Source organism: Vanellus vanellus (genome assembly GCF_965231255.1).
Source record: "Vanellus vanellus genome assembly, chromosome: 2".
NCBI lineage: Eukaryota > Metazoa > Chordata > Aves > Charadriiformes > Charadriidae > Vanellus > Vanellus vanellus.
In genome coordinates, this window is record NC_138906.1 from 139,079,368 (window position 1) to 139,106,384 (window position 27,017).

The 27,017-nt window shown below is 38.9% G+C and overlaps 1 protein-coding gene across 1 annotated transcript in view; it reads left to right on the top strand.

Annotated features, from left to right (window-relative positions):
• The window catches only part of LOC309686532 (uncharacterized protein), a gene marked incomplete at its 3' end in the record, with an annotated part of 30,592 nt that extends 5,013 nt beyond the window's left edge, over window positions 1–25,579 (top strand). Inside the window, exons 2-6 of the mRNA XM_082499240.1 lie at window positions 2,731–2,785; window positions 3,894–3,948; window positions 22,452–22,535; window positions 24,210–24,298; window positions 25,282–25,579. Coding sequence (XP_082355366.1) covers window positions 2,731–2,785; window positions 3,894–3,948; window positions 22,452–22,535; window positions 24,210–24,298; window positions 25,282–25,579 — 581 coding nt within the window. The remainder of the gene's footprint in view (window positions 1–2,730; window positions 2,786–3,893; window positions 3,949–22,451; window positions 22,536–24,209; window positions 24,299–25,281) is intronic.
• Window positions 25,580–27,017: the final 1,438 nt, after the last annotated feature.

The following is a 27,017-nucleotide window of genomic DNA, read 5'->3' on the forward strand; positions in this document are numbered from 1 at the left end:
AAGCATTTTTATTTTTTTAACTATATTTAGCTATTGTCGTAGTCCCTGTTATGTATTTATTGCACCAGTGAGGTAAAAGCCGAGACGTGGTATTCATGGCTTGACTGTTAATGTTCTTTTTGTCTTCAGACTGTACATGAGTTGTGAGGAGAAAGATACTGCGTATGATGGAGTCATTTACTTGGCACGCAGTTCCACTGAAATAAAGGATGACAAAATCTGACTGAGTGGAAATGATTGAGTTATTTTTGAAATGTGCTAAATTCACAACTGATGAAGTTCAACACAGGAGTCTGACAAATGACTGAAATCTACTTTTCTGCTACCTGGCCTTAAACTGTCTGAAGGCCAAAGCAAACAGCAGCTTAATTAGCAGCCCGCTCAGGACTGAGTCTGGACTGAGATTCGCTTTGTGAAGATCTGACCTGCCTCTATAGCCCGTCCTTGTTCCACTTACCAAGCAAATGGGTGAATTATTTGGGCATGCTTTTTCTGCTGTTTTTGAAAACACTGAATACACGACTTTATAGCTTATTGACGTTAATCAAACTATATTAAAATGATAGGAAAATGTGAAGTACCTTTTTCTTGTACAATAATCAAACACTGCATTCAGTTGCTACACTGTGGTGCCAATGGCAGCAAAAAGCTCCATGTAATTCTCCAAGTGTAGGGCAATGTGAATAATGATGCACCAACCTGATTCTGGAGCTTCTTGTATTTATATCGAGTACTTCATTTTGTAAATCAGTGGACAAAAACATCAGCATGTATTAATTTTTCGACCACACAGAAATTACTTTTTCCTAATCTATTATCAAAGCAATTTTGTGTGGATAGTGTCATTTCAATATTTGTGGATACTTTCTGGATTTGTAAGATTTATACACTTTGAATAGATGTATAAAATTTGTTAGATGTCTGGACTTTTTTTTTTTTTTTTGTCAGGAGGAAAAAGGAAAACATTAAGAGCTAAACTGTTATGACTTTGTCTAGGCTTTTAGGTGATTTCTTTTCCCAAATGCTCTGAGGTCAGGTTAAATGAGTTAGCTCTGATTTCAATTTGGTCAGCCAGCAACCACTGAGCTGTGGAAAGCCTGCCCTGACCACTGCCTGTGCAGGTGTCCCAGCATGCTTTGGACTGGTGCCGTAGAGCTCTGGTTTTAAGCAGAGCAGAATAAAAACCACTTAGAAATTGAGAATAGTTGGCGAAAAATGTGAAGGACAATTGAAAAAACTTTGAACTGGTGGGTGTATTTCTTGGCTATGTTTATCAAAGCTCAAACACACATGATTAGTAAATTTTTGTTCAAAAATAGAACAAGAGATATAGTCAATTGTACATCCAATTATTGAAAATCCTAAATGGGTCAAATTTGATTACAATAATTGGTTCTTATTCCATTATTTTTAATAGAATGACTAAACCTGCCTCATTTTCCATGTTTCTGCAAACACTTATGCAGTTAACTCCATATCTAAGTAGCAAATATAATAAATGAAAAACCTCTTATATAATAGCTTGGAGGATTCCTTTGTACAGTTCTATAACACCCATGAAATGTAAATTGGTTTATTCTCAAGCTCCACAGATACATTAATAAGCAGATCTTTCTGTGGCATAGTGGAGTATACAGTTCGGTGATGGCAGCGCTACATTTTAATTGAGTGATAATTATTTATTTTAAGTAGATTTCATAACAGAAACACAATAGTACATAGGTACCATCAAGCTAGCTACGTCCAAAGACATAGACTGGTAAAAATCCAGCTTACTGGTTGCATTCTACTGTTGGTGAGTAAATTGGCTAAAAGAAGAAAGTTGATAAGAATAAAGTGAAGCTAGAGAAAAAGTGAAATTAAATTTTACATAAAAATAGTAAATTTGATGTTTAGAACAGCTCTTGCTATCAATTCAAAATCCAATCCATGTAGAACATGGGGTCTTGAGGATTTAGAACATTATTAAGTCCCCATCTAGTGATTTCACATTTTCATTGACCCTGCCCCTGAAGATTGCTAAATGCTTCTCTTCTCAGAAAGGGAGAGTCTTAAACCACAAGCATTCACTGAGTATGTATATTTGCTTGTGGTATCGACTGGTGATTCTTAGAATTTGTGTACACTCCTCTCCAAACGGAATATAAATCTCTGTTATTAGCAGAGGCAGCTTCCATATATTTAAATGTCTGGAATCCCTCACAGATAAACTTTTTATGGTTATTTCAGTGAGCAGCAGCCACTGCATTTAGTGAGATGGCCCAGTGATATGGGTAATTCAGTGCTTATTCACCAAAAGGGGAAAAAATAAAATTCCTTAACATAATGGGTAATGAATGTGTCTGACTTCAGTGACTACAAGGGCTGGATGGTGAATCATCTTCCTGTGTGACTGAACATAGCTTTTTTCCCCAATACTTTTGGACGTTTTTCATACTGAAGAATACATAAATCTATCTTTTCTTTCATGCAGCTTGGCTTTAACAGCATCAAGCAAGTTATGCTGAACAAATCAGTCTTACTTCATGTCTGTTGTTAAAAGAGTTTATTATTCTTTCAGATTATGATGAAAGCTATTAATTGTTACTATTCCAAGTGTACAGTTTTGCCTATATTCACTTAGGTACTTATTTTGCATTATTTTAAGGAAATGATTGATTGCAAAAGACGTGCAAAATATTAGGCCCTCAATATTACCTTGGAAACTGCAGTGTTTTCTTCTTATTTCAGAGCTAGGAATGGGAGCACATTACTCTTCTACTGGCAACTTCTGGATTCTTTCAAGGTAAACAGTACTAATTTCTTCTGTTGCTGACTGCTGGTTTTGCTTTCTGTGTTCAGAAGAGATATGCTGAGATGATCTATCCCTCAGCAAAATACAAGCTCTTAACTTACACCACACAATTTTGTATCAAAACTTTATATTTGAGTTAATAACATTTTTTTTTTAGGATAAGTCATGCAGTATACGCTATCTTGGTCCATGTTCTCATTCTCTCCCAAATTTATCCTCTTCCTGTCTTGAGGAGATCCCTTTTTCATTCTCTTTCTCTGTACTTCTTTCTCTGTACTGTATATGGCTGTATATGACTCTGCTGTTGGGCGGCATGAGTGCCAGATTGAACATGGTGCTACTTGGCTCTGGAAAAGACTGTGATGGGAACTGTCACACATTGAGTGACAGCATTTATAAATATATTCTTGTATAATAATGTAAAACAGTGTAATTGTTTCAGTCTCACTATTTGGTCCAGATAGGTGCATAATTGGCATTATTACTTATTAATCTTATTTGTCTGGGATAGTCTTTTTAGTCTAAAGTATTATAACTCCTGATGAGGTCCAACAAGACAGCATAGGATTTTAAAAGCAAAGGAAAGCCAGTCTTGTTTTTCCCTCCCACAACAATTCTATTTTTCAATGCCAAACACTGTCAATCTGGCAAAAATAAACATAAATAATGCATTTATTCATCTGCTTCTCTTGATTATCTCAAAAGACATGTCAGTCTCAAGCTTCTGAGCTGGAATCTGTCCTGCTGATAAGCTGATGTGGAAGTTGTCTGAGTTAAGAAGAGAACGGATACTGTCTTGACGCATAGTCTCAGTAAAGGACTGGGGCAGGCACTCATTGGAGCCATCCATGCTGCAGAACCTAACTGGGGACACTAGCCTTTACTACCAACCTAAATCTCTTCAGTGCCAGCCCTAGATGCAACTTGTAGGTGAGAGACTTTGAAAGCGTTCCTGGAGGACACAGCTCTCACCAAAATGCAGCATAATAGCTCTGAATTGGGACTTTAAAAAAAGGGTTGTCAACTTAGTGAGAAATTGCTTATAGACAGAGAATTTTTTCTAGAGCAAATTGATGTTTATTGATCATTTCTCTTACAGGAGGAAAAAGACTTTGTGTAGAGACTTCACCAAAGGCCTTTCAACACAGGACCAGGTGAAGTAGCTGTGTTCCTCTCTGGAATATAAACTAACTTTGTTTTTCCTCTCCTTTACCTAAACCCAGTATTTTTCCATGTGGTTTCATTTTCAAGATTAGGGCTTAATAGGAACTTGTGGCTGAGATTTACTGTTTCCAGTTTCCACTTTAGAAATAAATTATATTATCGTCATTATGTAATGAACTGATCAGTTAATGAGCTCTTTAACAGTTGCTAAAAATATAAATTAAGACCTTATAGAACTTACTAAGGGACATTAAAAGACCTGATTTAAAGGAAGGGTTATTTTCTTTGTTATCAAAATTTCAAAACCCAGTCTGATACTTGATGGCAGAGCTGAGTGTCTACAGAATGATAAAAATTTGTTTATCCCAGTGGCATTTTTTTCTTTAACTAATGAAAAACTTAACATAATGAAGAGTAACATAAATTAACATTGGCCCTGAGACTGGACATCAGGATTTTGTTAATTTGGGATTGAGCCAAATAGGAACAGGGTATGCAGTCCTTGCTTTCTGACCTCCTTCACTTGGAGAAATCTGCATTCAGAGTCATACATGAACAAAAGCTTCTCAAAGCTTCTTACAACCAAGTATATATACTAACACCTTTGAACAAATGGAATTGTAGATCCAGAAGGCTGGAGGTATATTGAGACTTGACCTTACATTAGGAAGATCTTGGCTGATAACCTTCTAGCCATTTCCAAGTCCTAGCTGTGATTGTATGAGACAGCAATGTGTTGCAGTGGTGCTGAGTCAGCTGCACTCTGTGGAGATTACAGACCTTTTATCACCTTCAAAAAGCTAATATAGCAGTGCTCAAGGCCATGGGAGTCTTGCTTTTGTCTTGTCACCCTAGAAGACAGATCTGGGAAAGACCCATAGTCCTTGACAACACAGCTATCCATTTTAGCTACTCACGTGAAAATGTAGACCCAAGCATTCCTTGTACTAACGTTAGCTGTGATGAGATCATTGGACATATTACTGGTGGTTTCATAATTTTTGCATAATCTATTCTGCAAATTTATATTATAGCCAAATAATTGGTTGCGGGGCTGGAATTTAGAGAGCAATGCTTTTTTATTTTTTTTTTTTTCTCTGTCCTTCTTTTGCTACCCAGGACATGATTGGTTTCTTTCTGATTCCTTCTTGGCACCCACGCTTAGATTATTCCTCTTCCCTTCATGTTGATATATGCTTTTTGTTTCTTCTTGACCTTCAGGAAAACTCTTTTAAGATGATTGAAGTTAAGGCAAACTGAGCGTGAGGATGTGTCCTGAATCAGGAGGAGGTGCTACCCAAGGGAGGGGGAGCGTGGAGGGGGAAGGGAGCCTAGCAGAAAAAAAATCAGTATGTTTATTAATTTTCCTTTCACAAACTGTTTTAAAAATTGTCCAGAAGAAGACCAAATACTTTGGATAGGGAGCACTACTCTATTAATTTCCATTTTTTGGAATTTCTCTTGAGTGACCTCCATGGGCTGTTTTCTTCAGTTGTGTTTTTGCAACCTTTTCTCTTTGAAATCTTAGAGATAATTTCTTTACATAAATAACATAATGAATTCATATTGTATGATTATTTTTAGCCACATTTGGTCATACAGCCAGACATGCCTGCAGGAAAACAACATTGGTGCTGGCAGAAAACAGGTAGTTAAGCAGGTAGGCTGTAAATATCTACAGTCACTGCTTGAAAGCTATCAATTATTTGTGTTCCCAGGTCTAACTGTTACACTGCATATTTACCCTGCAAACTGAGAAACAGCAGCCAATCTAAGCAAGTCATTTACTTTTCAGTATTAATTTTGCTTCTTGTGCCAGGCTCTGTAAATGTTTCCTCATATATCATTGTCATAGTGCCATACATTTGAAATGTCAAATTATGCAGTCTGGTGTCATAAGAATAATATTGGCAGCAGGGAGGGACAAAAAATACCTTGCAGAGAATAAATATTTGTTTTCAGTAGCTTCCTTACCTGCTGTTGCAGTTCTATGGACAGAGTTATCTAAGGGTTGTTTGGACATATAGAAGATACGTCCTTTGAGTATTTTAGTCACCCCTTGAGGAACCTTTTTCCTGTACTGAAAACAAATGGTTTGTGCATTTCAGCTGCAGTATTCCTTTCTGTCCCCAGGCTCTTACATCCAAAGGAAACATGCCAGAAAGGGCAGATAAATGCCATTCTTTTTAGTAGTTATTTTCCAATTATTGTTAGTTCACAAGCCTTTTATGAGAAATTATAGTGCAAGTAAGAGGCAAACTTTCAGATGACTATGTATTGTGTGTAGGAGACAAGGGCTCTGTTCTGCTCACCTGCCCCCCATTTACCGTCAGATTTATACCACACTAGCACAGCAACTGAAGATTAAACAGGGATTAACCTTTCTGGTTATCCACAATTTCTCACACTATTTGTAATAATAATATAATTTACCACTGGGTTATTATTTTCCTAGTGGAGTAATACTGCTATAGAGGTTAGAGAAGTCAGGGCTGTGTAATAACCTGTTTATAATAATGAGCGAAAGGTGATCACATTATTATCCTCAAGAGGCTTCACAGAAGGAGGTCCATGCTATGTTGTGTTTTGTCATTCAGACTGTGTATTTCTACCCAAAGCAACAAATTCTGTGCTGCTTGTCCCTGGAGCCAAGCGATGCTGCCTTGCCTCCACCATTCCTGACCCTTTTTCATGCCTGTTCCTGCTCCGCCAGAGGATTTAACAAGGAGTTACAGAGCTGTTTATGTCAGCATCTCCTCTTATGGTCTGAACATTTCAGACTGGTGGATAAGTCGGGAGGGCTAAAGTCTACATTTGGCTTGAAGTCCTTGGGCTTGATTCGTTTGCTCATGCATGAACATCTAGTGCTGTCTGAGCTATCCGAGGGGATCTCTCCAGCAGCTTCCAGAAGGGAATGGGTCTCACAGAGGTCTTATGAAATATATTACCAGCTCTGCAGGGATTTGTTGGATACTCTAGTGTGTCTCAAGTGGCACTAAGGCATTTGAGTACGCATCGCTATATCAGGCCCAAATAATCAGTTTGCAAATCAGAAATACATTTCTATTTTCTGAATACCCAGTTCTATAAGAAAGCAATGAAGAGGCTGTGATGTTCCTGAAGGGAAAGCAATTGCCTCTCAGGATGTCTAAATGCCCCACGCTATTACAGAATCACAGAATCTCCTAGATTGGAAAAGACCTGTAAGATCATCTAGGCCAATCATTAACCTAACACTAACAAGCCCTCCACTAAACCATGTCCCTGAGCACTATATCTATACAACCCTTAAATACCTCTAGGGATGGGGACTCCACCACTGCCCTGGGTAACACTTTCCAATGCCTGATGACCCTTTCAGTAAAGAAATTCTTCCTAATATCCAATCTAAACTTCCCTTGGTGCAACTTGAAGCCATTTCCTCTTGTTCTAATTGTTCTGTTGCTCAGGTCCAAGAAACAAATACACAGAAAATTTTTGGCATTTCAACCAACTATCTGTGTAGGAGCAGGGATGGGTTGGAACTGGAACCTTCATGGTTGTGGTGCTTCTATAACCTAAGCAGACCAGTAAGCCCTTCCAGGACACAGATCATCTTGGTATAATATTAAAATTAACCATAATGTAATAATTTAAGGTAAGATGAACTGGTGCCTGCAAATGCCTATCTATTTTCATTGTCTTTACAGGCAATTTAAATGACTTGCTTAAAGTATACATCTGATTTGCAGATCACTTGACTCTGTAAAAAATGAATTTTTACTTTCAAAGAAAAAAGGGCTAGTTTGAGTCAGAGCCTTGACCCAGGCAGACATATCAGAACACAAAATTTGCATTGAAGGTAAAATGTCCAAAGTACCTATTGTTGATAAAGACTTCGTACATAAATCACTTACTAATGTTTTGCTAGATTTAACTGTTTCTTGATTCACCACTTTCAGTGTTCTTTCCCCATTTCTGGGCATAAATTGTGGCAAGTTTTATACAATATAGTAGTTCATATTCAGATAATTCCTAGTACCTTTCCAATAGCCTGAAGCCCACTGTCTGAGCTTTCCCAATAGCACAAAATGCTGGATTTCATGATTTAAACATGTGGCACATCTGTTTTCTGTAGTCATGTGAAACTTAAGGCCTCCAATGCAGAACACATCTGTGGGCTGATGATGAACCGTGATGTGTTGTGGTTCTTATTTTTGGTACCTTTGCTAGCATTTCATCTTGTGAGTAAATCTTATGTTTTCTATAAAATTGTCTATTTCAAGATATATGATTGTATTAAGTTGTATCTAGTTCTCCGGATGTCCTTGAGAATTCATAAAAGTACATTACTGCCTTACTCGGATTTGAAATATACAGATGTAAAAATACTACACATGCTTACTAGTGCACATGTCTTAGTTTCATGTATGTTTGCCTATTAAAAAAATTGTTGAGTATTTCTTGCTCTTCATCCTTGTTATTTGTCTTGATTCCTGTGCGGTTAGTCTCTCAGTGTTAAAAATCATGAGTCAAAGTTGAAGTTGTGGAAATAGCTTTGACTTCATGAAATGTGAAAAAGAAATAATGTATGTCTGTTCTCTTTCTGTCCTTCTGTATTCCATTTATAGTTGCATTATGGTCATGGTTTTTTAATCTGCCCATGACTAGAGATACTGATAAGAAATAAGCAAGAGAAATCTGTGATATCATTGAATCTCTTGAGCTAGGACTATAAGAACAAGTCAAAATGGCAAGAGTCCAAATAACGCTTCATCTGTTCTTAAAAACCTCTGAACACAAGGATTTCTTAACTTCCCCAGCTGCTTCAGGACTTAACTCCCCTTATAAACAGACAGATTTTCCCTGTACCTTGCATAGATCTTCATTTTTACCGGTGTTGCCAATTTCTTGTATACAGAGGGTACACAGAAAACAATGACTGTCATGTTTATGACAATATTTTACATACTATCATTATGCCTCTTCTCTGTTTGAAATGAAGCCAGTCCCATTGCGCTATACTCTCTCCTTGTATACTGTGTTTATCAGTCTTGTTGATTTCTGCTGAACTTAATTTCCTAAATTGCCACCTTCGCGTCTGTTGACCTGCAACCACACCTGTACATCCCAGACTTGCAAACGCCTTTTTTGCATCAGCGTTGCACAACTGCAGTTTACAGTTGGGCAGTTGCACAGTGCAGTTTGTAGCTTTCTGGTCCCCTTTTGCTAGGTTTTTTTTTTTACCAATTGGTGGTGATGATGGTAGTGGATGTGAGATACCTCTGGTCTTTCATCAGGAACAAGACCTGGCTGTGCACACCAGAGCACACCAGACAGCACTGCCTCCCTTCTCGAACCCCAGCAGTGCTGTGCTCCCTGGGACAGTGGGACGGTTCCTTGCCGTACAGTGCTCATGGCTTATTCAGCTCAGCTGAGACTCTGTCTCATGTCTACTCCTTGAAGCTCAACTTCCTCCTTGTTTGAATGGGTTGTATTAAACCTCCTTCTGTTTCCAGTCTTTAACAATAGTTAGCTGAAAGGAGCAGTTCTCTGGAGAATGTCTGCAGATAGTTCCTTCTTGTAACAAGGAAAGTGCTGCTGGTTTCATCCAGCACATCCTCAGAAGGCAGCGCTTTCACCCCGTGTGCAGCATGAAACTGTTGGAGTTGCTTTCTGCGAGTTTCATTTTTGCCCTTGACATTTACAAAGCCTCAATTAGGAAAAAAATCTTACATACTCATTATATCCAGACTGCGGATATAACAGGATAGTCGTATGGATCAGTGAAAGCTTTGCCTTGGTGATCAGTAGGGCCAGGATTCCACAGGGTATATCATCAAGTACATTTTTGTATTCACCCGTTCTCCTTCCCCCTGTCTTAACCGAGCACTGAAAAGGTATCTGGTGTCTCTGGGTGGCATGCGGCTGTTTGGCAGAGTTAATTAGGTCATCCTGGGGAATCAGACTTTTTGAAAGCCGACTAGCGCAGTATTTCCTTTAAATCCTGCATTTCCCGTGTCTGTCTCGAAGTGCAAATATCTCCTCTTCCTCTCTCCCCTTTCACAGTCATTAAATGAAAGCAAGAACTTTAATTTCTAAAATGGTTTATTTACCTAGCTTTGCCTGGGACTCATCAACTGCAGCAACGCCACAGACTGGGAAGTTGTATTGACCTTAAACATTCACCCTCCGTGGCTCTTTAGGCTGGGAGGGTGACAGCGCTGACTCTTCTTGGCCGCATATATACACGTTTATGGTCACAGAAATGTATGTGCACTTGGTTTCTTGATTTTAACTGCTTCATGAAACCAAATAATAGTTAAAAACTGCCTTTTTCTGGGGATAAGCGGCAGCGCTGTTTGCCGTAGCTGGCTGTCCTGCAGGTGGCAATGCATAGCAAGGAGACGGCTCGGCAGAGGGACGCCAAGAAAGCGCAAAGTTAAAATCAGCCTGCTTCACAAACGTGCGTCAAAATGCCGTCTTGTGCTCCTGACTGGTGCACCCGGCTGCTTTTGCCAGCGCCAAGAATAAATCTGAGTCCTTGCGGAAACAAGTGCTGGAATCGTTGGGATAGCTGTATGTTTGCAGTTCGCTCTCCGGGCTGATCGGGAATGGGCATTTGTGATCCTATGCCCTCCCTTTTTCCATTTGTCATCTTTTCTCCCTTTGTTTATGCTACATCTAGAAGGGGAAGGCTGTAAAATACCTGTCAGCCAATTTATAGTGTCTATTTCTGCAGGTGCACCAGAGGGTTTCTTTCCTTGCGGTATCCTTCCAGCTGGTTCTGGTGGGCACTTTGCTGCCAGATCATTCCAGCTGTTTCACTACAAACTCAAACACTGGCCACGTTTTCCAGTCTTGTTACCACAGTATTTCATATTCAGATGTTCCCTTCACCGTTGTCTTGGGGCTTATACTTACGTTTTCAGTACAGTAAGCATATTTTGCAATGCACTTCCTTTGTAAAATATGAGTATCTTCAGCTTTAAGCAGTCACTGTCAATTTTTTTTCTCTCAGAAAATATATTTTTTTTCTAATTGAGCTACTTTTGCAGCTAATAGTGACATTTACAAAAGAGAAACTAGAGAAGCTGTAGCAGACCACTCACTGAAATCTAGCAGTCTTTATCATAGACTTCATGTAATTTTATTCTGTTCATGTTTGATTTGATTAGAAATATTTCCAGTGAAGCAGGTTGCAGTATTTGAAGTGCTTGATCTTCTTTAAGCCTCCTTCAGTGCTTAAGGAAATACAGAAAAGCCTTGGATTTTTTTTAGCCTTTATTGTTTTCTGCTGTTTTTTGTCTGTGGATCTTAAAAACCTTAATAAGGCAAGAGATGGTAGTGAGTATGTGCTGTGGTAGTGCATATGCACGGCTCTTGTAGTGCAAAACCTCTAAAAGGTTGCCTTGTGCCATACTATTTGTTACACAAATGAAAATGCTACATGTGCAAAGTTATTACTTCCAAAGAGAAACAAATGCAAATAAGGCAGGTTTGCTACTATAAATACTGTAATTTGCATGTCTGGGTGGAAAGCTGTGAGTCCGACTTAAATTTTGCAGATATAAGTAGAAGGTTCAAATGTTCTCTGATGTAGTTGGCAACATTTCTGATTTATTGATTTTTATTTTCCTCCAAATGTATGTACACCCATTATTCCCATTATTGGCTTTAAAGTACCTAAACCAGGCTGCAATGTAAATTGTAATGAGCTATTTTAAAGTTTAAAGTTTTATGTGATATTATACTTAGGATGGTGAACCCCAGAATTTGAGTTGACCTTCAAAAAACATGGATTTTGTATCATTTTATGTCTTTCTCTTTTTTTCTTTGTACAAAGCCTTGTTTGTTGACTTTTACTTTTGCAAAATGCCACATATTTTAGCCACTTCCAGCTTCCTATGCCACATTTGGATCTGATTTGTGCTTCTTTTGAAGATCGAAGATCATATGAGGTGATTAATGAATTGACTAAACTATGTATCTCTCTTTCATATTTGTTTTTAGAGCAGCGGAAAGAAGTTCAAATTAGTCATCACTAGTCCATAAAGAATTTAACCAAATTACTCTTCATCATGCAGTATATTTTTATCACCTGTATCAAAATGTATTTATGGCGTCCTTCTCAGACGTGAGTTGTTCTGCTTGCTTACCAAGATTTATTAATCTGTCGAATATGAAGAATGTTCACAGCGGTGTTGAGGAAGGGCATTCAGCAAGGTTCACTCAATTTCAGATCCCTGATTTTACAACAGCAAAGTTCCACCTGAGAACTGCAGCTTTGGTGATTTATTATTTTATAGCACTGATTCTGTGACCCATTTCTGCTGTTGTGACCCGTCTAGGATTCCCAGGCATCGCAGGGCATGCCGTCTTGCAGTTCTGCCATTGGAAGAAGAGGACCGTAAAGATGAGCAACTCCGTTCAACCCTGAGTTTCATGGGTCTTTGCCCCGGGGCAAGACATTGAACCAGGAGGTTACTGCATTGCAAAGAGCTGAGTATTTCTCATCCTTGAGAGGCACCCAAGCGTCCGATAATGATGTGCAAAGACAGGAAAGAGTTGGGAAACTCAGGAGATCCCTTTGATTCAGTGCTCTGGCCAAAGCCAGAAATAATATGATGTGGCACCAGACTGATGGTATCTACCTGTACCGTTACTCTCAGAAATGGTGGTGATGCAAACCGGACTGCTCCTGTCTGGTGGCATCCATTAGAGCTCAATAGCCCCAAATAGCAATTTTGGTATCCTTTTTTCCCATCCATTTTACATTCAGTTGTGTTCTTGTTATTATTATTTTACTATTTATTATTAATATTAATTTGATGATGATGATGTCAGATTTCTGTTAAACTTTTTCTCTACTTTTCTCGCTCCACTTGCTGAATTAAGCTATATTTGGAACTCTTCTAATGGAGTTTTTCTACCATCTGCTCTCTGCAGCAATTATTCAAATTATTTGCAACCCTCTGTGCCAGCAGGGGTGAATCTAGCGCCGTCCTTTAAAGCTACAGATTTCTCGACTGACATATTTTTACACTGGAATATGCCACAACTGGTATAGATCTGTAATTCTCTGGGGTCGGGTGGAGGTAGAGGGTCATGCTTACATTTCCAATGATTTCAGTGACTGACTCTAAGGAAACTATTATCTCTCAGTTTTTACAGGAGAAATCAAGAAAAAGATAGTATCTTTTTTTTGGTCCCAGTTTACTGCTTTTGAAGGCTCTCCTTTACAATCTCATCCTATGCTAGAATCCTCCAAATCCTGCATACTCTGATTTGTTCACAGCACTGAACACGGCACATCACGTCCCTGCACTGGCTATTCTGTCTGTCATTCAGAATACAGGTCCCTCTCTGTTTTGCTGTGATTAAGGTACTGCAGTAGTCTGTCCTATGTTCGTCCTGCTTCTTGGGATATTTATCTACTACAGTAAGAGGAATGTTTTTCCTGATTCGCATCCTGTATTGCTTCTTCCTAGTAAATCAGGGTTGTTTTGGAAATGCAAACCCAAACTCAAGGTGTCAGTGGATCTGCATAAACACTTCATAGTCATAGTTTTTGGGAGGATTTAAAACGAAGGCAGGAAAAGTAATGTGCGTGTTACTGTGAAAAGAAGAATCTTTAAAACTACAGTATCAAAGTAACTCCACAGCCAGCAGAAATCTTTTTAGCTTGCAGCAAATATTTATTCATTTTATAGACACACATACTTTTTAAAGTATTTTAAGACACACATACTATAACATGAAAGGAGTGCGCAGCCTCCACAGCACCCCATGTTTTCAAAGCCATAGGGGAACCACTTGTTTTGCTCTGTTATGGGCAGCAATTTCTCCTGGCAGTTAAGACTGATAATCTCTTGGTTTGGGCGCTAAAATAATATGATATAATACAATCTTCAGGCCCCACAGGTGGAGATAACGATGAAGGATTTTAAAGCATACGGCTCTAAATCTGTGTTTAGAAATTCATGAAGATTTTTGAGAATTTCCAAATAAGTTACTCATTGCTATAGTTACAGAAATATAAAGCACATTCAGCAAAAGAAAGGTCTTTAGCATGGTGCTTTCCTGAGTACCACAGGTGATTTCTAGGAAAGTTCCTGTTTTGCAGCTATTAATAGGTTCTGCCCATGTTCATTCTCATCCAATTGCTTTTTCTCCAAAGGTTGCTGTCAGAGTTTCCATGAAGCTGCCAATATCCTTTTGGCTTTATTCTATACCATGTACTGTGAGAGGGGCTGTGGGTCACCATCGTTGCTCTTCCTTTTCTTATGGCTATTATTAAAAAAATATTTTTTATTGCTAGGAACCTGGCTTTGTCTGTCTTAAAGAATTTTGACCTCTTTGCATATCGTGCATGTATAAAGCATCTGTGATATCTGCCAGGAGTGCACAGGTGATATCACTGCTGCTTTGATAGTCATTCCAACTGCGGGCAAGTTTTACGTTACTCACTGGGCTGATAGCCTCCTATTCTGCAGAACGCCTCGCTTCTGAGGAACTCAACTGCTTTTTGGACATTTGGGCTTCTGTAGACTTAAAATCTGTTTAGGCAGCATCATCAAAGATGCTGTTTATTAAATGGCTTGTTGATCAGGAGAGTTATGTGGGAGACCAAAGATTAAGTTTCCATGATGATTTGAAATAGCAGCTAACTCTGGGTGTCAGATAGCCCAAATAAGTGTTTGGCTATTTGTAGGTAAAATGTCTGTTGTCTCCTTATTTCTTACTTTTAGCAGAAATTTAATGCTGAAGCCGAAAAGCCTTCTTAATTATTTTTTTCTGCAACTTCTGTATTCTTACAGAAAGCTTTGCTTTGATCAAACAACAAAAACACGTCTACCTTTTTTTTTCTTAAGGTGTGTACATTTACAGTATATTTTTTCCCTTTTCATTTGTCTTGTTCTTTGCGTCTCCTCCCTTGTACTTTCCAGGTTTCTCCTTTCATGATCCGAAAAACACTGCTGAATACAGATGAGCCAATAGTTAGTCCAATCCCAGACGGTCTTTTGTTCAGGTAATTACTCGGAACCGCAGCAGCTCTTAAATGCCCTGACTTCCCTGACTGAGATTGACTGATTGAAAGATTAGGCAAGGCAGACATTTATAGTCAACCTGGTAAGAAGAAAGGAAAAATGTAGACTCATTCAAATAAGGTGGGTTTTTTCCCTTTCTTCCTCCCCCCGCTGTATCAAGATGCATTCTGAATGTGATCCAAAGTTATGTATTTAGGTCGGAGCCAGACTCATTTGGTTGGAGCAGAGGAGAGCATCCCTCCAGCCACTCCTTAATGGTGCTGGAGCCATGCTGGTATCACCCCTGCAGCCAGTATCACACCCTGCAGGAGGGATAACTTCTTAAAGAAAAAATTCTACCAAGTTTCTCAGAGAAAATAATGCAATTCTCCTTACAATAAAGCCAGTGATTTAGATTTATGCCCGATTTATTTGCCTTGGTTTCTCACTTGCTAAAGACATTTGCTGGTATACACCAGATGACACAACCCATTTAAAGCAAATGAAATCGGCTTTGAAACCTTTATCCCCATCTTATCAGTATGGCCCCAGCAGATTCTCAGCAAGTAATAGTAACATTTTGCAAAACAAACAGCATAACCTCGTTACTATATGGAAACAAATAAACTCATCGTAATCCCTGCTAAAATATATTTAATGATTCATATAAAAATGTTACCAGCCTATATCTAAGAGACATATTCATGGGAAAATACATAAAAGCATATCCATAAACATGAAAAAATATCCCAGGGCTCACTGATGAATCAGAGTAAATGTATTTACAGTGTTGCCAGCAGTGTTTTTTTAAAGAAAATCTTGTTAATGAAGCACTGAAAATGGAGAAACAATGCTATGTGTTGGTCTCTTTTTTTAAAAGATTAGAATCTATAAAATGACTGGCATCTTTACGTAGTCTGGAATGGCTACTATTAAACATTTAGTGTAAATTGCTGTATCATAGTCTCTCCTGAATTATAGTCAGTATTACAGCTGTACAGCTCCAGGATCAAACAGAGTGTAGATATCTATCCCCGGTGTAGACCAGTAGCAGAACTCATTTCCTCTATGGGGCTCACCCTATAGATCAGCTATACGAATTTATGCTTGGGAGGTGGAGCCAAAGCTCCCCCTTTTTTTTGCCTTTGGAATTTATGTGTGCGAGCAAGAAAGCAAAGGAGAACAGTGCTTAGAGGTGGCTGCTTTCTCTTACGGCTTCCGTGGGGACCTTGGGGCGAGCAGCCTGCAAAATTCACCATCATTCGCAATTCACAGTGTGGGAGGTGCCAGTTGTGCCCTTTCTAGCATGGCAGTTCACGGGCTAGAAGAAACCCTCTGTGTTGCCAGTCCTCGGAAATTTTGGCTTAAGAAGTCACAGAGAGAGAAAAAAATACAGTCTATTTTCAGTACAAAGCTTTTGATGGCTAACCGTGTTGTATGGAGTTTTACGTCAGTGCTCTCTGACGTAAGTAAGATCAGTCCTAAGATTTTTAGACCTGAAGCATTATAACTTAATCCCTGGTCTTCAAACAACCAATATCTGTGAAGCATACTCCCTTTAAATTAGTAAGCTGTTTGGTAATGACCTTGATGTACAAACAAATGGGCAAATATTCAGAATTAAGTATTGAAGAGATGGAAAGATAAAGAACACAGAAGACATAAAAGTTATTAGATTTATGTACTCAGATGACTCTATTATCTGTTTCAAGAGTTAGGCAGCATGATTTATAATTTCTATTAAAAATATCAAAACACTGTCTGGACTGTATCTAAGGAAATGAACACCCCTAAATTTTCGTTTTATGTCATTCTAAGAAAAAAAATACATGTTTACCCCCTCACTTCACCTTCTAGTCTTTGCTCAAAGCACAACTTCAGCTACAGTAACAAGAAGGAAATCAGCCTTTCTTGAATACTTAATTTTCTGTGGAATTAAATTCCTCTTTCTCATGAGAAAAATGTTTCAGCTTGCAGGTTGGATAATCCCTTCACTTTTCACACTTTAACTATGTAAAAAAAAAAAAGCATACAATACTAATCTTCATTTGCTTCTACAACTTTGTCCTCTAAGCCCTATGCAAAGCACATCTATTCTCTAAGAGCAATTGACAATAAGATTTTTACTTAAGGCAAAGGCAGGGTAAAAAGCAGCTCTGTTGAGATTTGTATCTGGGAAACATATCTGAAATTGCACTTTCAAAATCAGTTCACTAAGAACCCATTGTCTAACTGTGCTGCGCTTTGATAATGTATCTATTAAAACCAAATAAATTCTTTGTCACTGGGTATATTTTGGAAATAGTTTCACCGGATATTGTCTAGAAACAATAGAGGAAATTCCAAGGGCTAATCCAACATCCCTGTTTGTTAGAATATTATCTTACTCTATGAACAAACCTCAAGCAGGGCTAAGTATGAAGTACTTTTGTTTCCAAAGAGTGGAGAAGTTAATGTGCAAGAATGAATGACATTTCATTTTTTAAGATTTGGTGCGAAATATTAATAATCTAAAAAAAGTTCCAGTTGTCTGGATATGTGGAGGTTTCTGATTCTCTGCTTTGCCAGCTGAGTGTTGCAGATCTCTCCGTAATAGTTCTCAACCCTGCCTTTAAACCAGTGCTTTTTCCTTAATCCAAATAAAGTATTAAAGGCTACGTGGAATAGCTGAGTTTGAAGGAAAAGTTGAAATAAATGTTGGGCCCAAAATATTGATTGGGTTGCATAAGGCAGGGCTAGATGGGGCCCTGTTTTATGAACATGTTATCTATCGGTCCTGTTTGTACACGTAGAGGTCTGGAGAGAAATGTGCAGGTAATCCCATGTCTGCTGGAATGTTGTTAAATTCATTATGTGGTGAATCTACCCTGGTCTTGGCAAAGGAAAGTATCTACCAGGCTCAAATTGCTAATGAAATAAATAAAGCGGAGATGGAGGAGTAGGTAGGATTTTTTACTCGCGTGGTGTGTCCTTCGCAGGAATGAAGCAGGATTCATATTCTTATAGTGCTATTTAAAGCTGAAAGCCTGTTTTTCCAATTAGATGTGTGTATCTGCATTTGCAGTGTGCCACTGGCAAGGTAAATGGGATCAGCAGTAAGCGTTACTGAAAGCTGCAGCTGGCTGACAGTTGCAATTTTACAAAACTCCCTTTTTTTCCCCTCAGAGTCTATGCAGATATGTGTTTCAGCAATACTTGCCTCCAGCCTCTTTCAACTTTCTTTTTAATTAAAAAGCTTAATTGGGAGTAATAAAAATTCCAATTAAGCTTTTTAAATAAAACCCAAAAGCTCAAAGTGGCTGCAGTTACAGATAACTGCTACTGCAACCTATGACTAGCAATTCTATTTGAACAAAGCTTTTGTTCCACTCTAATAAATATTGTGGTTTATGATTGTACCTCCACATCTTTCCAAAGTACTGCACCTTTAAGTCTCACAGAGTTATTGTTTGCATGTGAAATATGGGCATCCGTGTGAATTTTGCTAAGTGCAGCACAGGGACTCAAGTCTCCATAGGTTGCTATGCATATATGCCCCTCGGCATCACGCCACGTGTTATATCTGTAAGCAGAAATAACAGCAGTAACAAGGGCTGATCAACCAATTTCCCCGTGAATTCATGTGATTTTATAGGTAGGTGAAAAGAGAAAGCACCAAACTCCGAAGTATTTTTTTCAGCCAAACACCTTTACTTCATCCATTGTGTGTAGTTATTTAGGCCAGCTTGGTGGCTTAATTTTCTGTAACAATTTATGCTCTGTATATGTGCGGCTTTTCTTTCTCAGAGAGGCCAATGAGAAAATGCATGGATTAGGTCTTGTACATCATGATATCTGACTTCAGGGGTCACCCATAGATGTAATCAAGGGGAAGTGTAAATGACATGAAAGTACCTAATACTGTTAATGTTCCTTAGAGGAATCACTAGAACTTATACTCTTCTGCTTTTGGTGCAGAACTTCGTAGAAAGTAGCACTTGTTTCCAGTGGTAGGTCAGCTCCATGCATGGGGCATTACCATGGTTAAAGCAGAGTAATTTTAAATTTTACTTCATTATTAATGGCTTTCTTTTGCCCAGTTCAACTTAGCACTCGGTTCTGTATGGCAGGAGGTACCTGTAGATCTAGAGAAGTCCATAAATCACAATAAACCAGAAAGAATATAAAGAAGCAGCTGGCAAAATTGAAGTTGTTAAAAAGGGAGAAACTTTACAGAATGCTAACTGGTCCTTACTGGTGCTGCACAGCAGCTCTGGGAGAAATAAAGCCTGGACCATCACTGAAGGGTGCTGCTGGCCCAGCTGTGCTTCATTCTCAGCTCTGAGGGCAAGTGCAGGAGATGGCAATAGGACCTCAGGCGAGAAGAAAAGAAGTCTTGCTGTTACCTGCATTCATTGCAAATTCTAGGTTATTCAGTTTCTTCCAACATAGCCTAGAAACAGGGAGCTGGTCTGGCAGAAGTAGTGGCAGTCAGTTCAGGAGCTTGAAGCAGCAAAAGAGGGAGGAAGTTTAACTTTATGTGGCTACCTGATTGTTTTCAGGGAATGCTCTACGATGGTTCATGAAATACTTAAAGGATCTCTGGAGTGGAGAAATCATCCCGCGTTGTCGGGAGAGGGAGACTGAGCAGTTTAACAGGAGTTTTAATTTCTGTTTAACTGTATTCTGCTGTGAAAATATCAGACTGAGTTGACCTTACTCAGAAGTGTGGTCCCAGACAAACCCCACGGCTTAGTGCTTGACTGTCCATTTTTTTCCACCTTTAAATTCAGTTCAAAATTGGGATGTTTCATGATGCTGTCTCGGCCTGAAATTCCCAGGACTGCTTCCCCTATAGCTTCATAGGGGTTTTCTCTTTTTTTTTTTTTTTATTTTTTTTTTATTTATTATTGACTGATTCCTAGCTCTTATTTTGAAAGCCTACTTGTGTTGGCTCCAGATACCACTGGCATTAGCTTCACAGGCTTTTCTCATCAGCTTGATGGACCCAGGTGGCCTTGTCTTTCACTGCTGTTGTTGCTTTCATTTTCTCAGCCATCTGTTTCTGACAAGAATGAATTACAGCCCTGGTTTCCAAGAAGTACATTGATAGTTGTAGCTCAAATGATTACAGCAAAACAAGCCCAGGATGGCTTGAAAAGCAAAATATTCATATAGAAAACCTAAATGCACGTAAACACTCATAGGACTTTCAACAAAATAAAAATGCTAATCTGCTCAGCTAGTATTTAATTTATTAACAATGTTGAACTTATTTAGTTAAATGATGAATAGAGTTGGTTAGAGAATGGCTATATTACAACTCAAAATGGTTTTTTTTTCTGCCCAAATTAAAACCTTAATATGAAGAATTAAACCAAGTCTTTTGTACTTCTTGTCCCCAAAATTTGAAAACAAGAAATATTTTGTCCAAGAACTTGAAAACTCTTGGATGTCATTAGAAGGGACGATTCTTCTACCCTAGCCTTGTTTCACTGGAAAATTTTCCTCCAACCCAATGGTCCAATAGAGTAATGATGAGGTAGTGGAAACTGAATAATATGCTTCTGGCAGGTATAATGCCCTGTGTCACCAAGTTGCGTTTCTGTTCAGCAAACATACATTTGCCATAGGACGAGGGAATTGAGAGAGACTTGTAGGTCGGGCTCGTGTGGCTAGTCCTCGCTTCCTCTCAGTCGTGGTTTTATCTGCAGTATCTGGGTTCTGACTAACAGCTGTATTGAAGGAGAATTGGGAACTTGAACTACAGGAAAGTAGGAAAGATTACGTTTCAAATATAGAGCTTTCTTGGCTTTTTTTCCTGAGCTTTCTTTGAAAGCATTTTCTGGAATAAATCACAATATCTAATAACCCAGTGAGGCTTTTTAAGTGGAGTTTTAAGAGTGTACCAAGGTCTTATTGAATCACGTTATCTACCATTTCAAATCCTCTTGAAGTTAGTTACAAAGAATAGTAGCTATATGTTCAGTCTGAAGAGTCTGAAGATTTTACTGACTTTGGATTAACAGAAAGATTTCCGACTATCAGTGTTTAAGCTTCACCTCTCTGTCAGTCATTCCTGACAAGGCCAGAATAAGGTACTAATGGCAGTGACTTTAGAGAGGGTGGTTTTTCATTAGTTTAAGCAGAATGTCAATTAAAAAGGAATTGAGATAAAGAACCAGCAACCAGATTAAGTTTACACTTCTTCACGGATGATAAGAAAAATCCATTTACAGGTTCTATTTGAGACTGAATATACTTCCTAAGGTAAAGGCATCTTATATTATAGCTTTAAAAGTCTACTGACTTTTTCTGAAAAGATTTAATAGCTATTGTGTCAGAAATGTGGAAGAATTTTTTAACCACTGGAAATAATTATTTCTTACCTAAAATGAATATACTAAAATTAATTTAAATTTAATTTCACACATTTTATTATGGAATGTTATCACCTACCATCATTTCTTCTCCTCCTGTCTGACTATTATTTTCATTGTCTAAGAACTGACAAAGCCCTTTTAAAATAGCAAGAGAAATCTATCTTTCTGTGATCTCTTGATGGGGGAGGACAGCCTGGGGCTGATTTCCAGCTAAGGATTGTGGGACACTATGGAAGACTGTATGTGCTATTTTTCACTATTTCTGTGGTCCATGTGCAAGATTTCGAACACCTTAGTAGGAGTTGTGAGCTCAGAATTTAGCAGACTGCACAGGAGTGGGCTTTTTAAGGCAAAAGACACAGGGGTTCGCTTTTCTTTATATCCTTCTTACTCCTTTGGACAATACTGGTCTTCACTGTTCAGATGAAAATTATGGTTTCAGGCATATTCACATAGGTATTTATTATGCTGGACTCACACATTCAATATTTTTTTGCCTTCATGCAGGCTAGAAATATTTTCTCTTATGGAAACTGAGACTGTGATTTAGTATTACTGTGTTTCTACTTTGCCTAGAAGTGCAGACTAATCCAGAAGAGACAAGTATTTTGAGGGATGCTTCCCAGTGAAAAGTACAGTATGGGTCATAGTGTATGACACAGGGTAGGAAGAGAAACTCAGACAGTTTGGCACTGTTGAGTGTGATCTGCAGATTTTTGTAAACTCCTCAGCAGATCTATAGTGCCTCTGCCTTAATCCACTTCTGCTCACTTTAAGAAGGTGGATTTTCTGCCTTTTAATTGTAATCTGAATAGAGGGCAGTTTCAGACCAGAAGGTACATTAAAACGTGCACCTGAAGCTGGGGAAATCGTTCATTCTGAGTATTATCTGAGGGATTTAGTTCTCTTTACTGTTCCTTTGGCTAAATCCTCAGCAGGTGAGTCAGGTGTGGGGTGGTTTGTTTTGTTTTGTTTTGTTGTTTTTTTCAGTAGTGAAACGGCTTTCAAGTTTGGTCCCTCTGCTACGAACTAGTAAAATACTAGCCAAAAGAACCAAAACTTTCTATCACAAACAAAATAATAGATAGTTTCTCTCACAGGTAACCAGGTTTTCTCTTATAGGTAACTAAGGAACAGGCAGCAAGACACCTACGTAACCTGAAGGGGAAGAGAAGCACTGTTCAGAGACATTCGAAACCAGGAGAGGTGCTGGCAAACTCTGATTCTCCTACGCTATTTGTACTGGCTGACAGAATGAGTCACATTATGCTACTTTCTAATAGCTTTCTCACCTTCCTGAAATGAATTACATGCTTGCAGAGCAGTGATGGTAAACTAGGATTCATAGCTATCATTATTAGCTTTGCAACATCCTTTACATCAGCATAGCTGTTTGTATTCAGTACCTATGAATCAGCTGTATTATATTGTGATAAATAATCTGTCCAGAGGGACATCAACGTTGCATCTGAAGAACAGCCCAGACTAATCCTGTGAAATCTGCTTTGATGCAGTCTGTGAAGTTAGGTCTTGTTATAGCTCTCTGAATCAGGGAGGTGGCTATTATCCGTTGATTCCTCCCGATAAAGAAATTATTGAGCACCTTTTTCAGAAGTACTTAAATAGCTCGGTATTCGTGATTTAAAGCTGATGTTTTCAGCAACACTGTGTGACCCCACTCTCTCTACTAGCTACAAATACACCATTATATTAAAACCTCACCTGAAGCAAAAGGAACATGTTTGGCTATGATGGAAGGTGTTCTTTTGAATGCTATATTCCAAGATCTCTCTGCGGTTTTGAAGGTTTCAGCTGAATCAATTTTCTGTCACCAGGTTATGCAATGGATTCTGTTTCCATTACAAAAAATGTGACAGTAAAAAAAAAAGCACGGGAAGATGTGAGGGTTTGTAGCAGCACCAATCGGACTCTGTAAGGCAACAACCTGAAAGAATCGCAGGTTACAGAAAATAACCCCAGAAGAGGCTCTGAGAGGTCATCTACATAGTCTGCATGCTGAGGCTTGATTAATGCCGTCTGAATTATTTTGAAAAATGTTTATTTAACCTTCTCTCACAAAGTTCCCACAGCAGTGGGGGAAGATTTAAATTAACACATTTCGCCTACCACTGAAAGCAAGAAGTGGTAAAGGCCAGAAATCCTGGCCTCGTTGGTGCTGCCCAAGCAGATGATTTTAGGTCTTCTCTGCTGTTGGATGGACCTTCAAGTTTGTGTAGAAGGGAGCCACATTTAAGGCGCATAAGAAATCCTTACCTTTCATTTACCTAAATTTCTGCTTTGCTCTGGCAGAGCAGTTGTGTTTCAATAGCACAAGGATCTGGGGGTGCTTGAAAAGCCTTGTAAATCAACCTAAATTAAAAGGGATTAACGTCCCTGCAGGGTGTTTAGACAGCAGAAGAAAGTGAAGCTGAGGGTCCTGAATGACCCAGGTGATCCACCTGCCTTAAAGGCTGGAAGCTGCGCAATCCAATGGATCAGCTGTGTAAGAACACAGCAGGACTAATTTAACTTGAGCCCACCGAGGCATTGCTAGGGCTGTAAAGCACCCGGGTCCTCGTATTTCCTGCAACCTGGCCATGTGGACGTTCTGGCTTAGGATGGCACCAGCTCAGGGCTCTCAAAGGCCCTTTGGCTCGGTGCACGGCGCTGCTGTGCTCCGAGTGTTGTAGCTGGGAAGGGAGAATCCTCTTTGCTCCACCTTTAGCCTGCGCCACACACACCATCGTTCCCTGTGTAAGCATTCCTACTATTTCACGTTAAGGCCTTGAATAATATAATATGCCTGGATAATATGCGCTGCCGGTTTATTAAGAAATAAGATCACATTGTTAATACAATTTTTTTCAACCAAACCTCTAGAGGTCATCTCCCAATGAAGAAAGAGCTACAAAAAAGAAAGCTTATAGCCTGTCAAACAAAAATTCTACAAAACAGCTTTTATATTTAAGGTAAGTTTATGTTTATTGCTGTAGTTGTACAAATTATGATGCTGTGATTTAATGGTCTGTTAGCTCTGTGCCTTAAAAGTGACATAAATTTCTGTCCTCCATTTGGTTGTCTTCAATGACTCTGAGTGTGATGGGATGTGTTCTTCCATTACCTAGCTATTTTCCTAGTGTCTGATAATGAATTTAAGTTTTCATGGATTGCAAATATATTTTTTCTGTGTTTAACAGCTTTAAATGCTGACTTCCTCTTGCCAGCACCTGGTATATCAGTACAATTGGTTGATACAGGCATCTCAAACAGTGGAAAATGACATTTGGGAGTTTGAGTCAGAGTTACACATGTTCAGTACTTCTTAAATGCAGATTTACTCTGTAGAAATAGTAGTGTTTATTACGAATCCTAAAAAAATTGTGTTAATTTATTTTAAAATAAAATGAATGCTGGTATACTGGTTTGTTCCTTTTACTCTTCTCTAGATGTTAGGAAATTACCTCAGTGGTCACTTTCAAACTCTATGTTTAATAAATTAATGTATTTTTGACCAAAGGAAGTACTACATGCCACTTCCAGTATTTCTTTAATGGGCTATATCACGCTGATAAACTGCGTAGGCCTTCCACAAATGGGGCATTACAAAGGTCAAAGTATAAAAATAAAGTTTTATACATTGGCACTAAAGGGTGAGGGGTAAGTTTTAAGATGTGGGAACACCTGACTGAATACAGACGTGGTATTATCTTGGTGAAATCAACACAGACTTTGTTTGCAGTAGTTTAAAACAAAACATTGCAGCTTTGTTTAAAACAGAAGGTTTCGTTCCAGGAGGAAACAGACTCCCTAACATGCAGGGAGGAGTTTTCCTCTTTCTGTAGCATTATGTATAGCTAGTTTTCCTCTACTTATATTTTGTTGCAGAGTCAGATGCATATACGAACCCATTTATTGCCCTACATCTGATGCATGTCTTCTCCTCGGAGGTTAGGTGCGGCCTTGGCGTGATGGAGCGGCTTCTGTACATCTGGAGGGCTACAGCTCCTGTGGGACGTCCGGTGCACGTGCTGGGCCTGGGAGAGATGGCTGTAGAAACCCACTTCTTCTGTCCCAGAGGAGGGCCACCTACGCAGCCTGATCAGAAAGCCCGGCTGAGACCGCCAAAACCAGGAACAGCAATTTGTCACAGCTCAGGTTTGACTGAGGAGAAGGGAATCAAGCCACCTTGTGACAGTAGTTTTGAAGTAAGATCAGCAGACATAGGTCTCTGTCTGGCAGACACCGCGTGACCCCCTTGGGCCCAGGAACGGTGAATTCATTTGCTTTGGGATGGTTCGATGAAGGATCGGTTTCTTTCATTCAGCTTAGCCAGTACTTTCCACTGCCAGGATGTGGCACCAGTGGTGTATGCTATTCTGCCAGGGAACGGGCTGAAGCTGTCTGAATATTTGTTACAAAACATTAACTACGGCTTCAGGAGCACTGTTAACACCCTTTTTTAGTTTCAGAAGCTAAGTAGCATTATTTATAGTGTTCATGGACAGCTAGCTAAACTCGCTGTCATGTGGATTTCATGATCAGATTCCCATTAAATTCAGCAGAAGTCAAGCTGAGGTGTCCTGGGACCAGCCTGTGGAAAACCCCACCAGAGACAGCCTGTGCACCCAACCTGGCTCGGAGGACTGATTCACAAGACTTACATGAAAAACCTAATTTTCAGGTTATATATCATGATTCAGTTATTTAAATAATATCTTAATTTACTTAATAGTAATGTAAGGATTTGTAATTTTAGTGACCTTTTATAATTTTAGAGACAGAGAGAAACTGATAAAAGATTCACAATGTTTCTGTGCCCGTCTGGCTCACAAAGAGTGTTGCTAGTAGGCAGAGTAGTGGAAACACGATTGCTCACAACAGCCAAGCAGGTATTCTTAATTTTTAAGCCTGCCGTCCTTGCCATAAATCCTTTAATTTTTCTAAAATCCTCTTGTACGTCTTAATTTTCCTGTGTAGTCTCATAGGGTGGATTTGATAAGGACAAACACGAACTATTAATTTTCAACTTCAGGGTGTTAAAATAACTGAGGAAGCTTGTACTAAGAGAAAAAAGATAGCCATCCTCTGCGTCAGAATGCAATGCTCTGTGTCTGGTGAGCATTTGGTTTATACACTGTAGCCTCGAGCAACCTTTATGTTTTCGAACCAGTAGGAAACTGACCTTTACAGGAATACAGGACGTACTAAAATGCCTGGGATAAACGACCTCCCTATCAGCAGTTTGCTATCAGCTTTTGCCAGGTATGTTTCAGATGTGGTATCTATCTACAAAATTATGTAATTTCAAATATTTAGAGATAAACACACAATATGGTACACGAAAGAAACACTGTAGCTGGTTAACCTAAGGGATGGGAGGATAGTTTGTAGACTGAAAAATACACCAGTCTTTCAAATACAGTACTTTTGAGGTGCAGCACAAGCAAAGGTTATATGGTTAGAAGATCTATTTTCTTCCAAGTGCTTAGAGTAAAAAGATAAAAGCAACAACAAAAACCCACAGAAATCATGCTGGTTATGATTGCCTTCTTAATTCTGTCAATATCAGATAAGCCTCTAGCTGGGACAAGATCTGTTTATTTAATCTTGAAGTGCTCTAAGTCATATCAGTTAATCATTGCTAATTTACATCAAGTTAAGACCTAACTGATAGAAGAAGTTTCATCA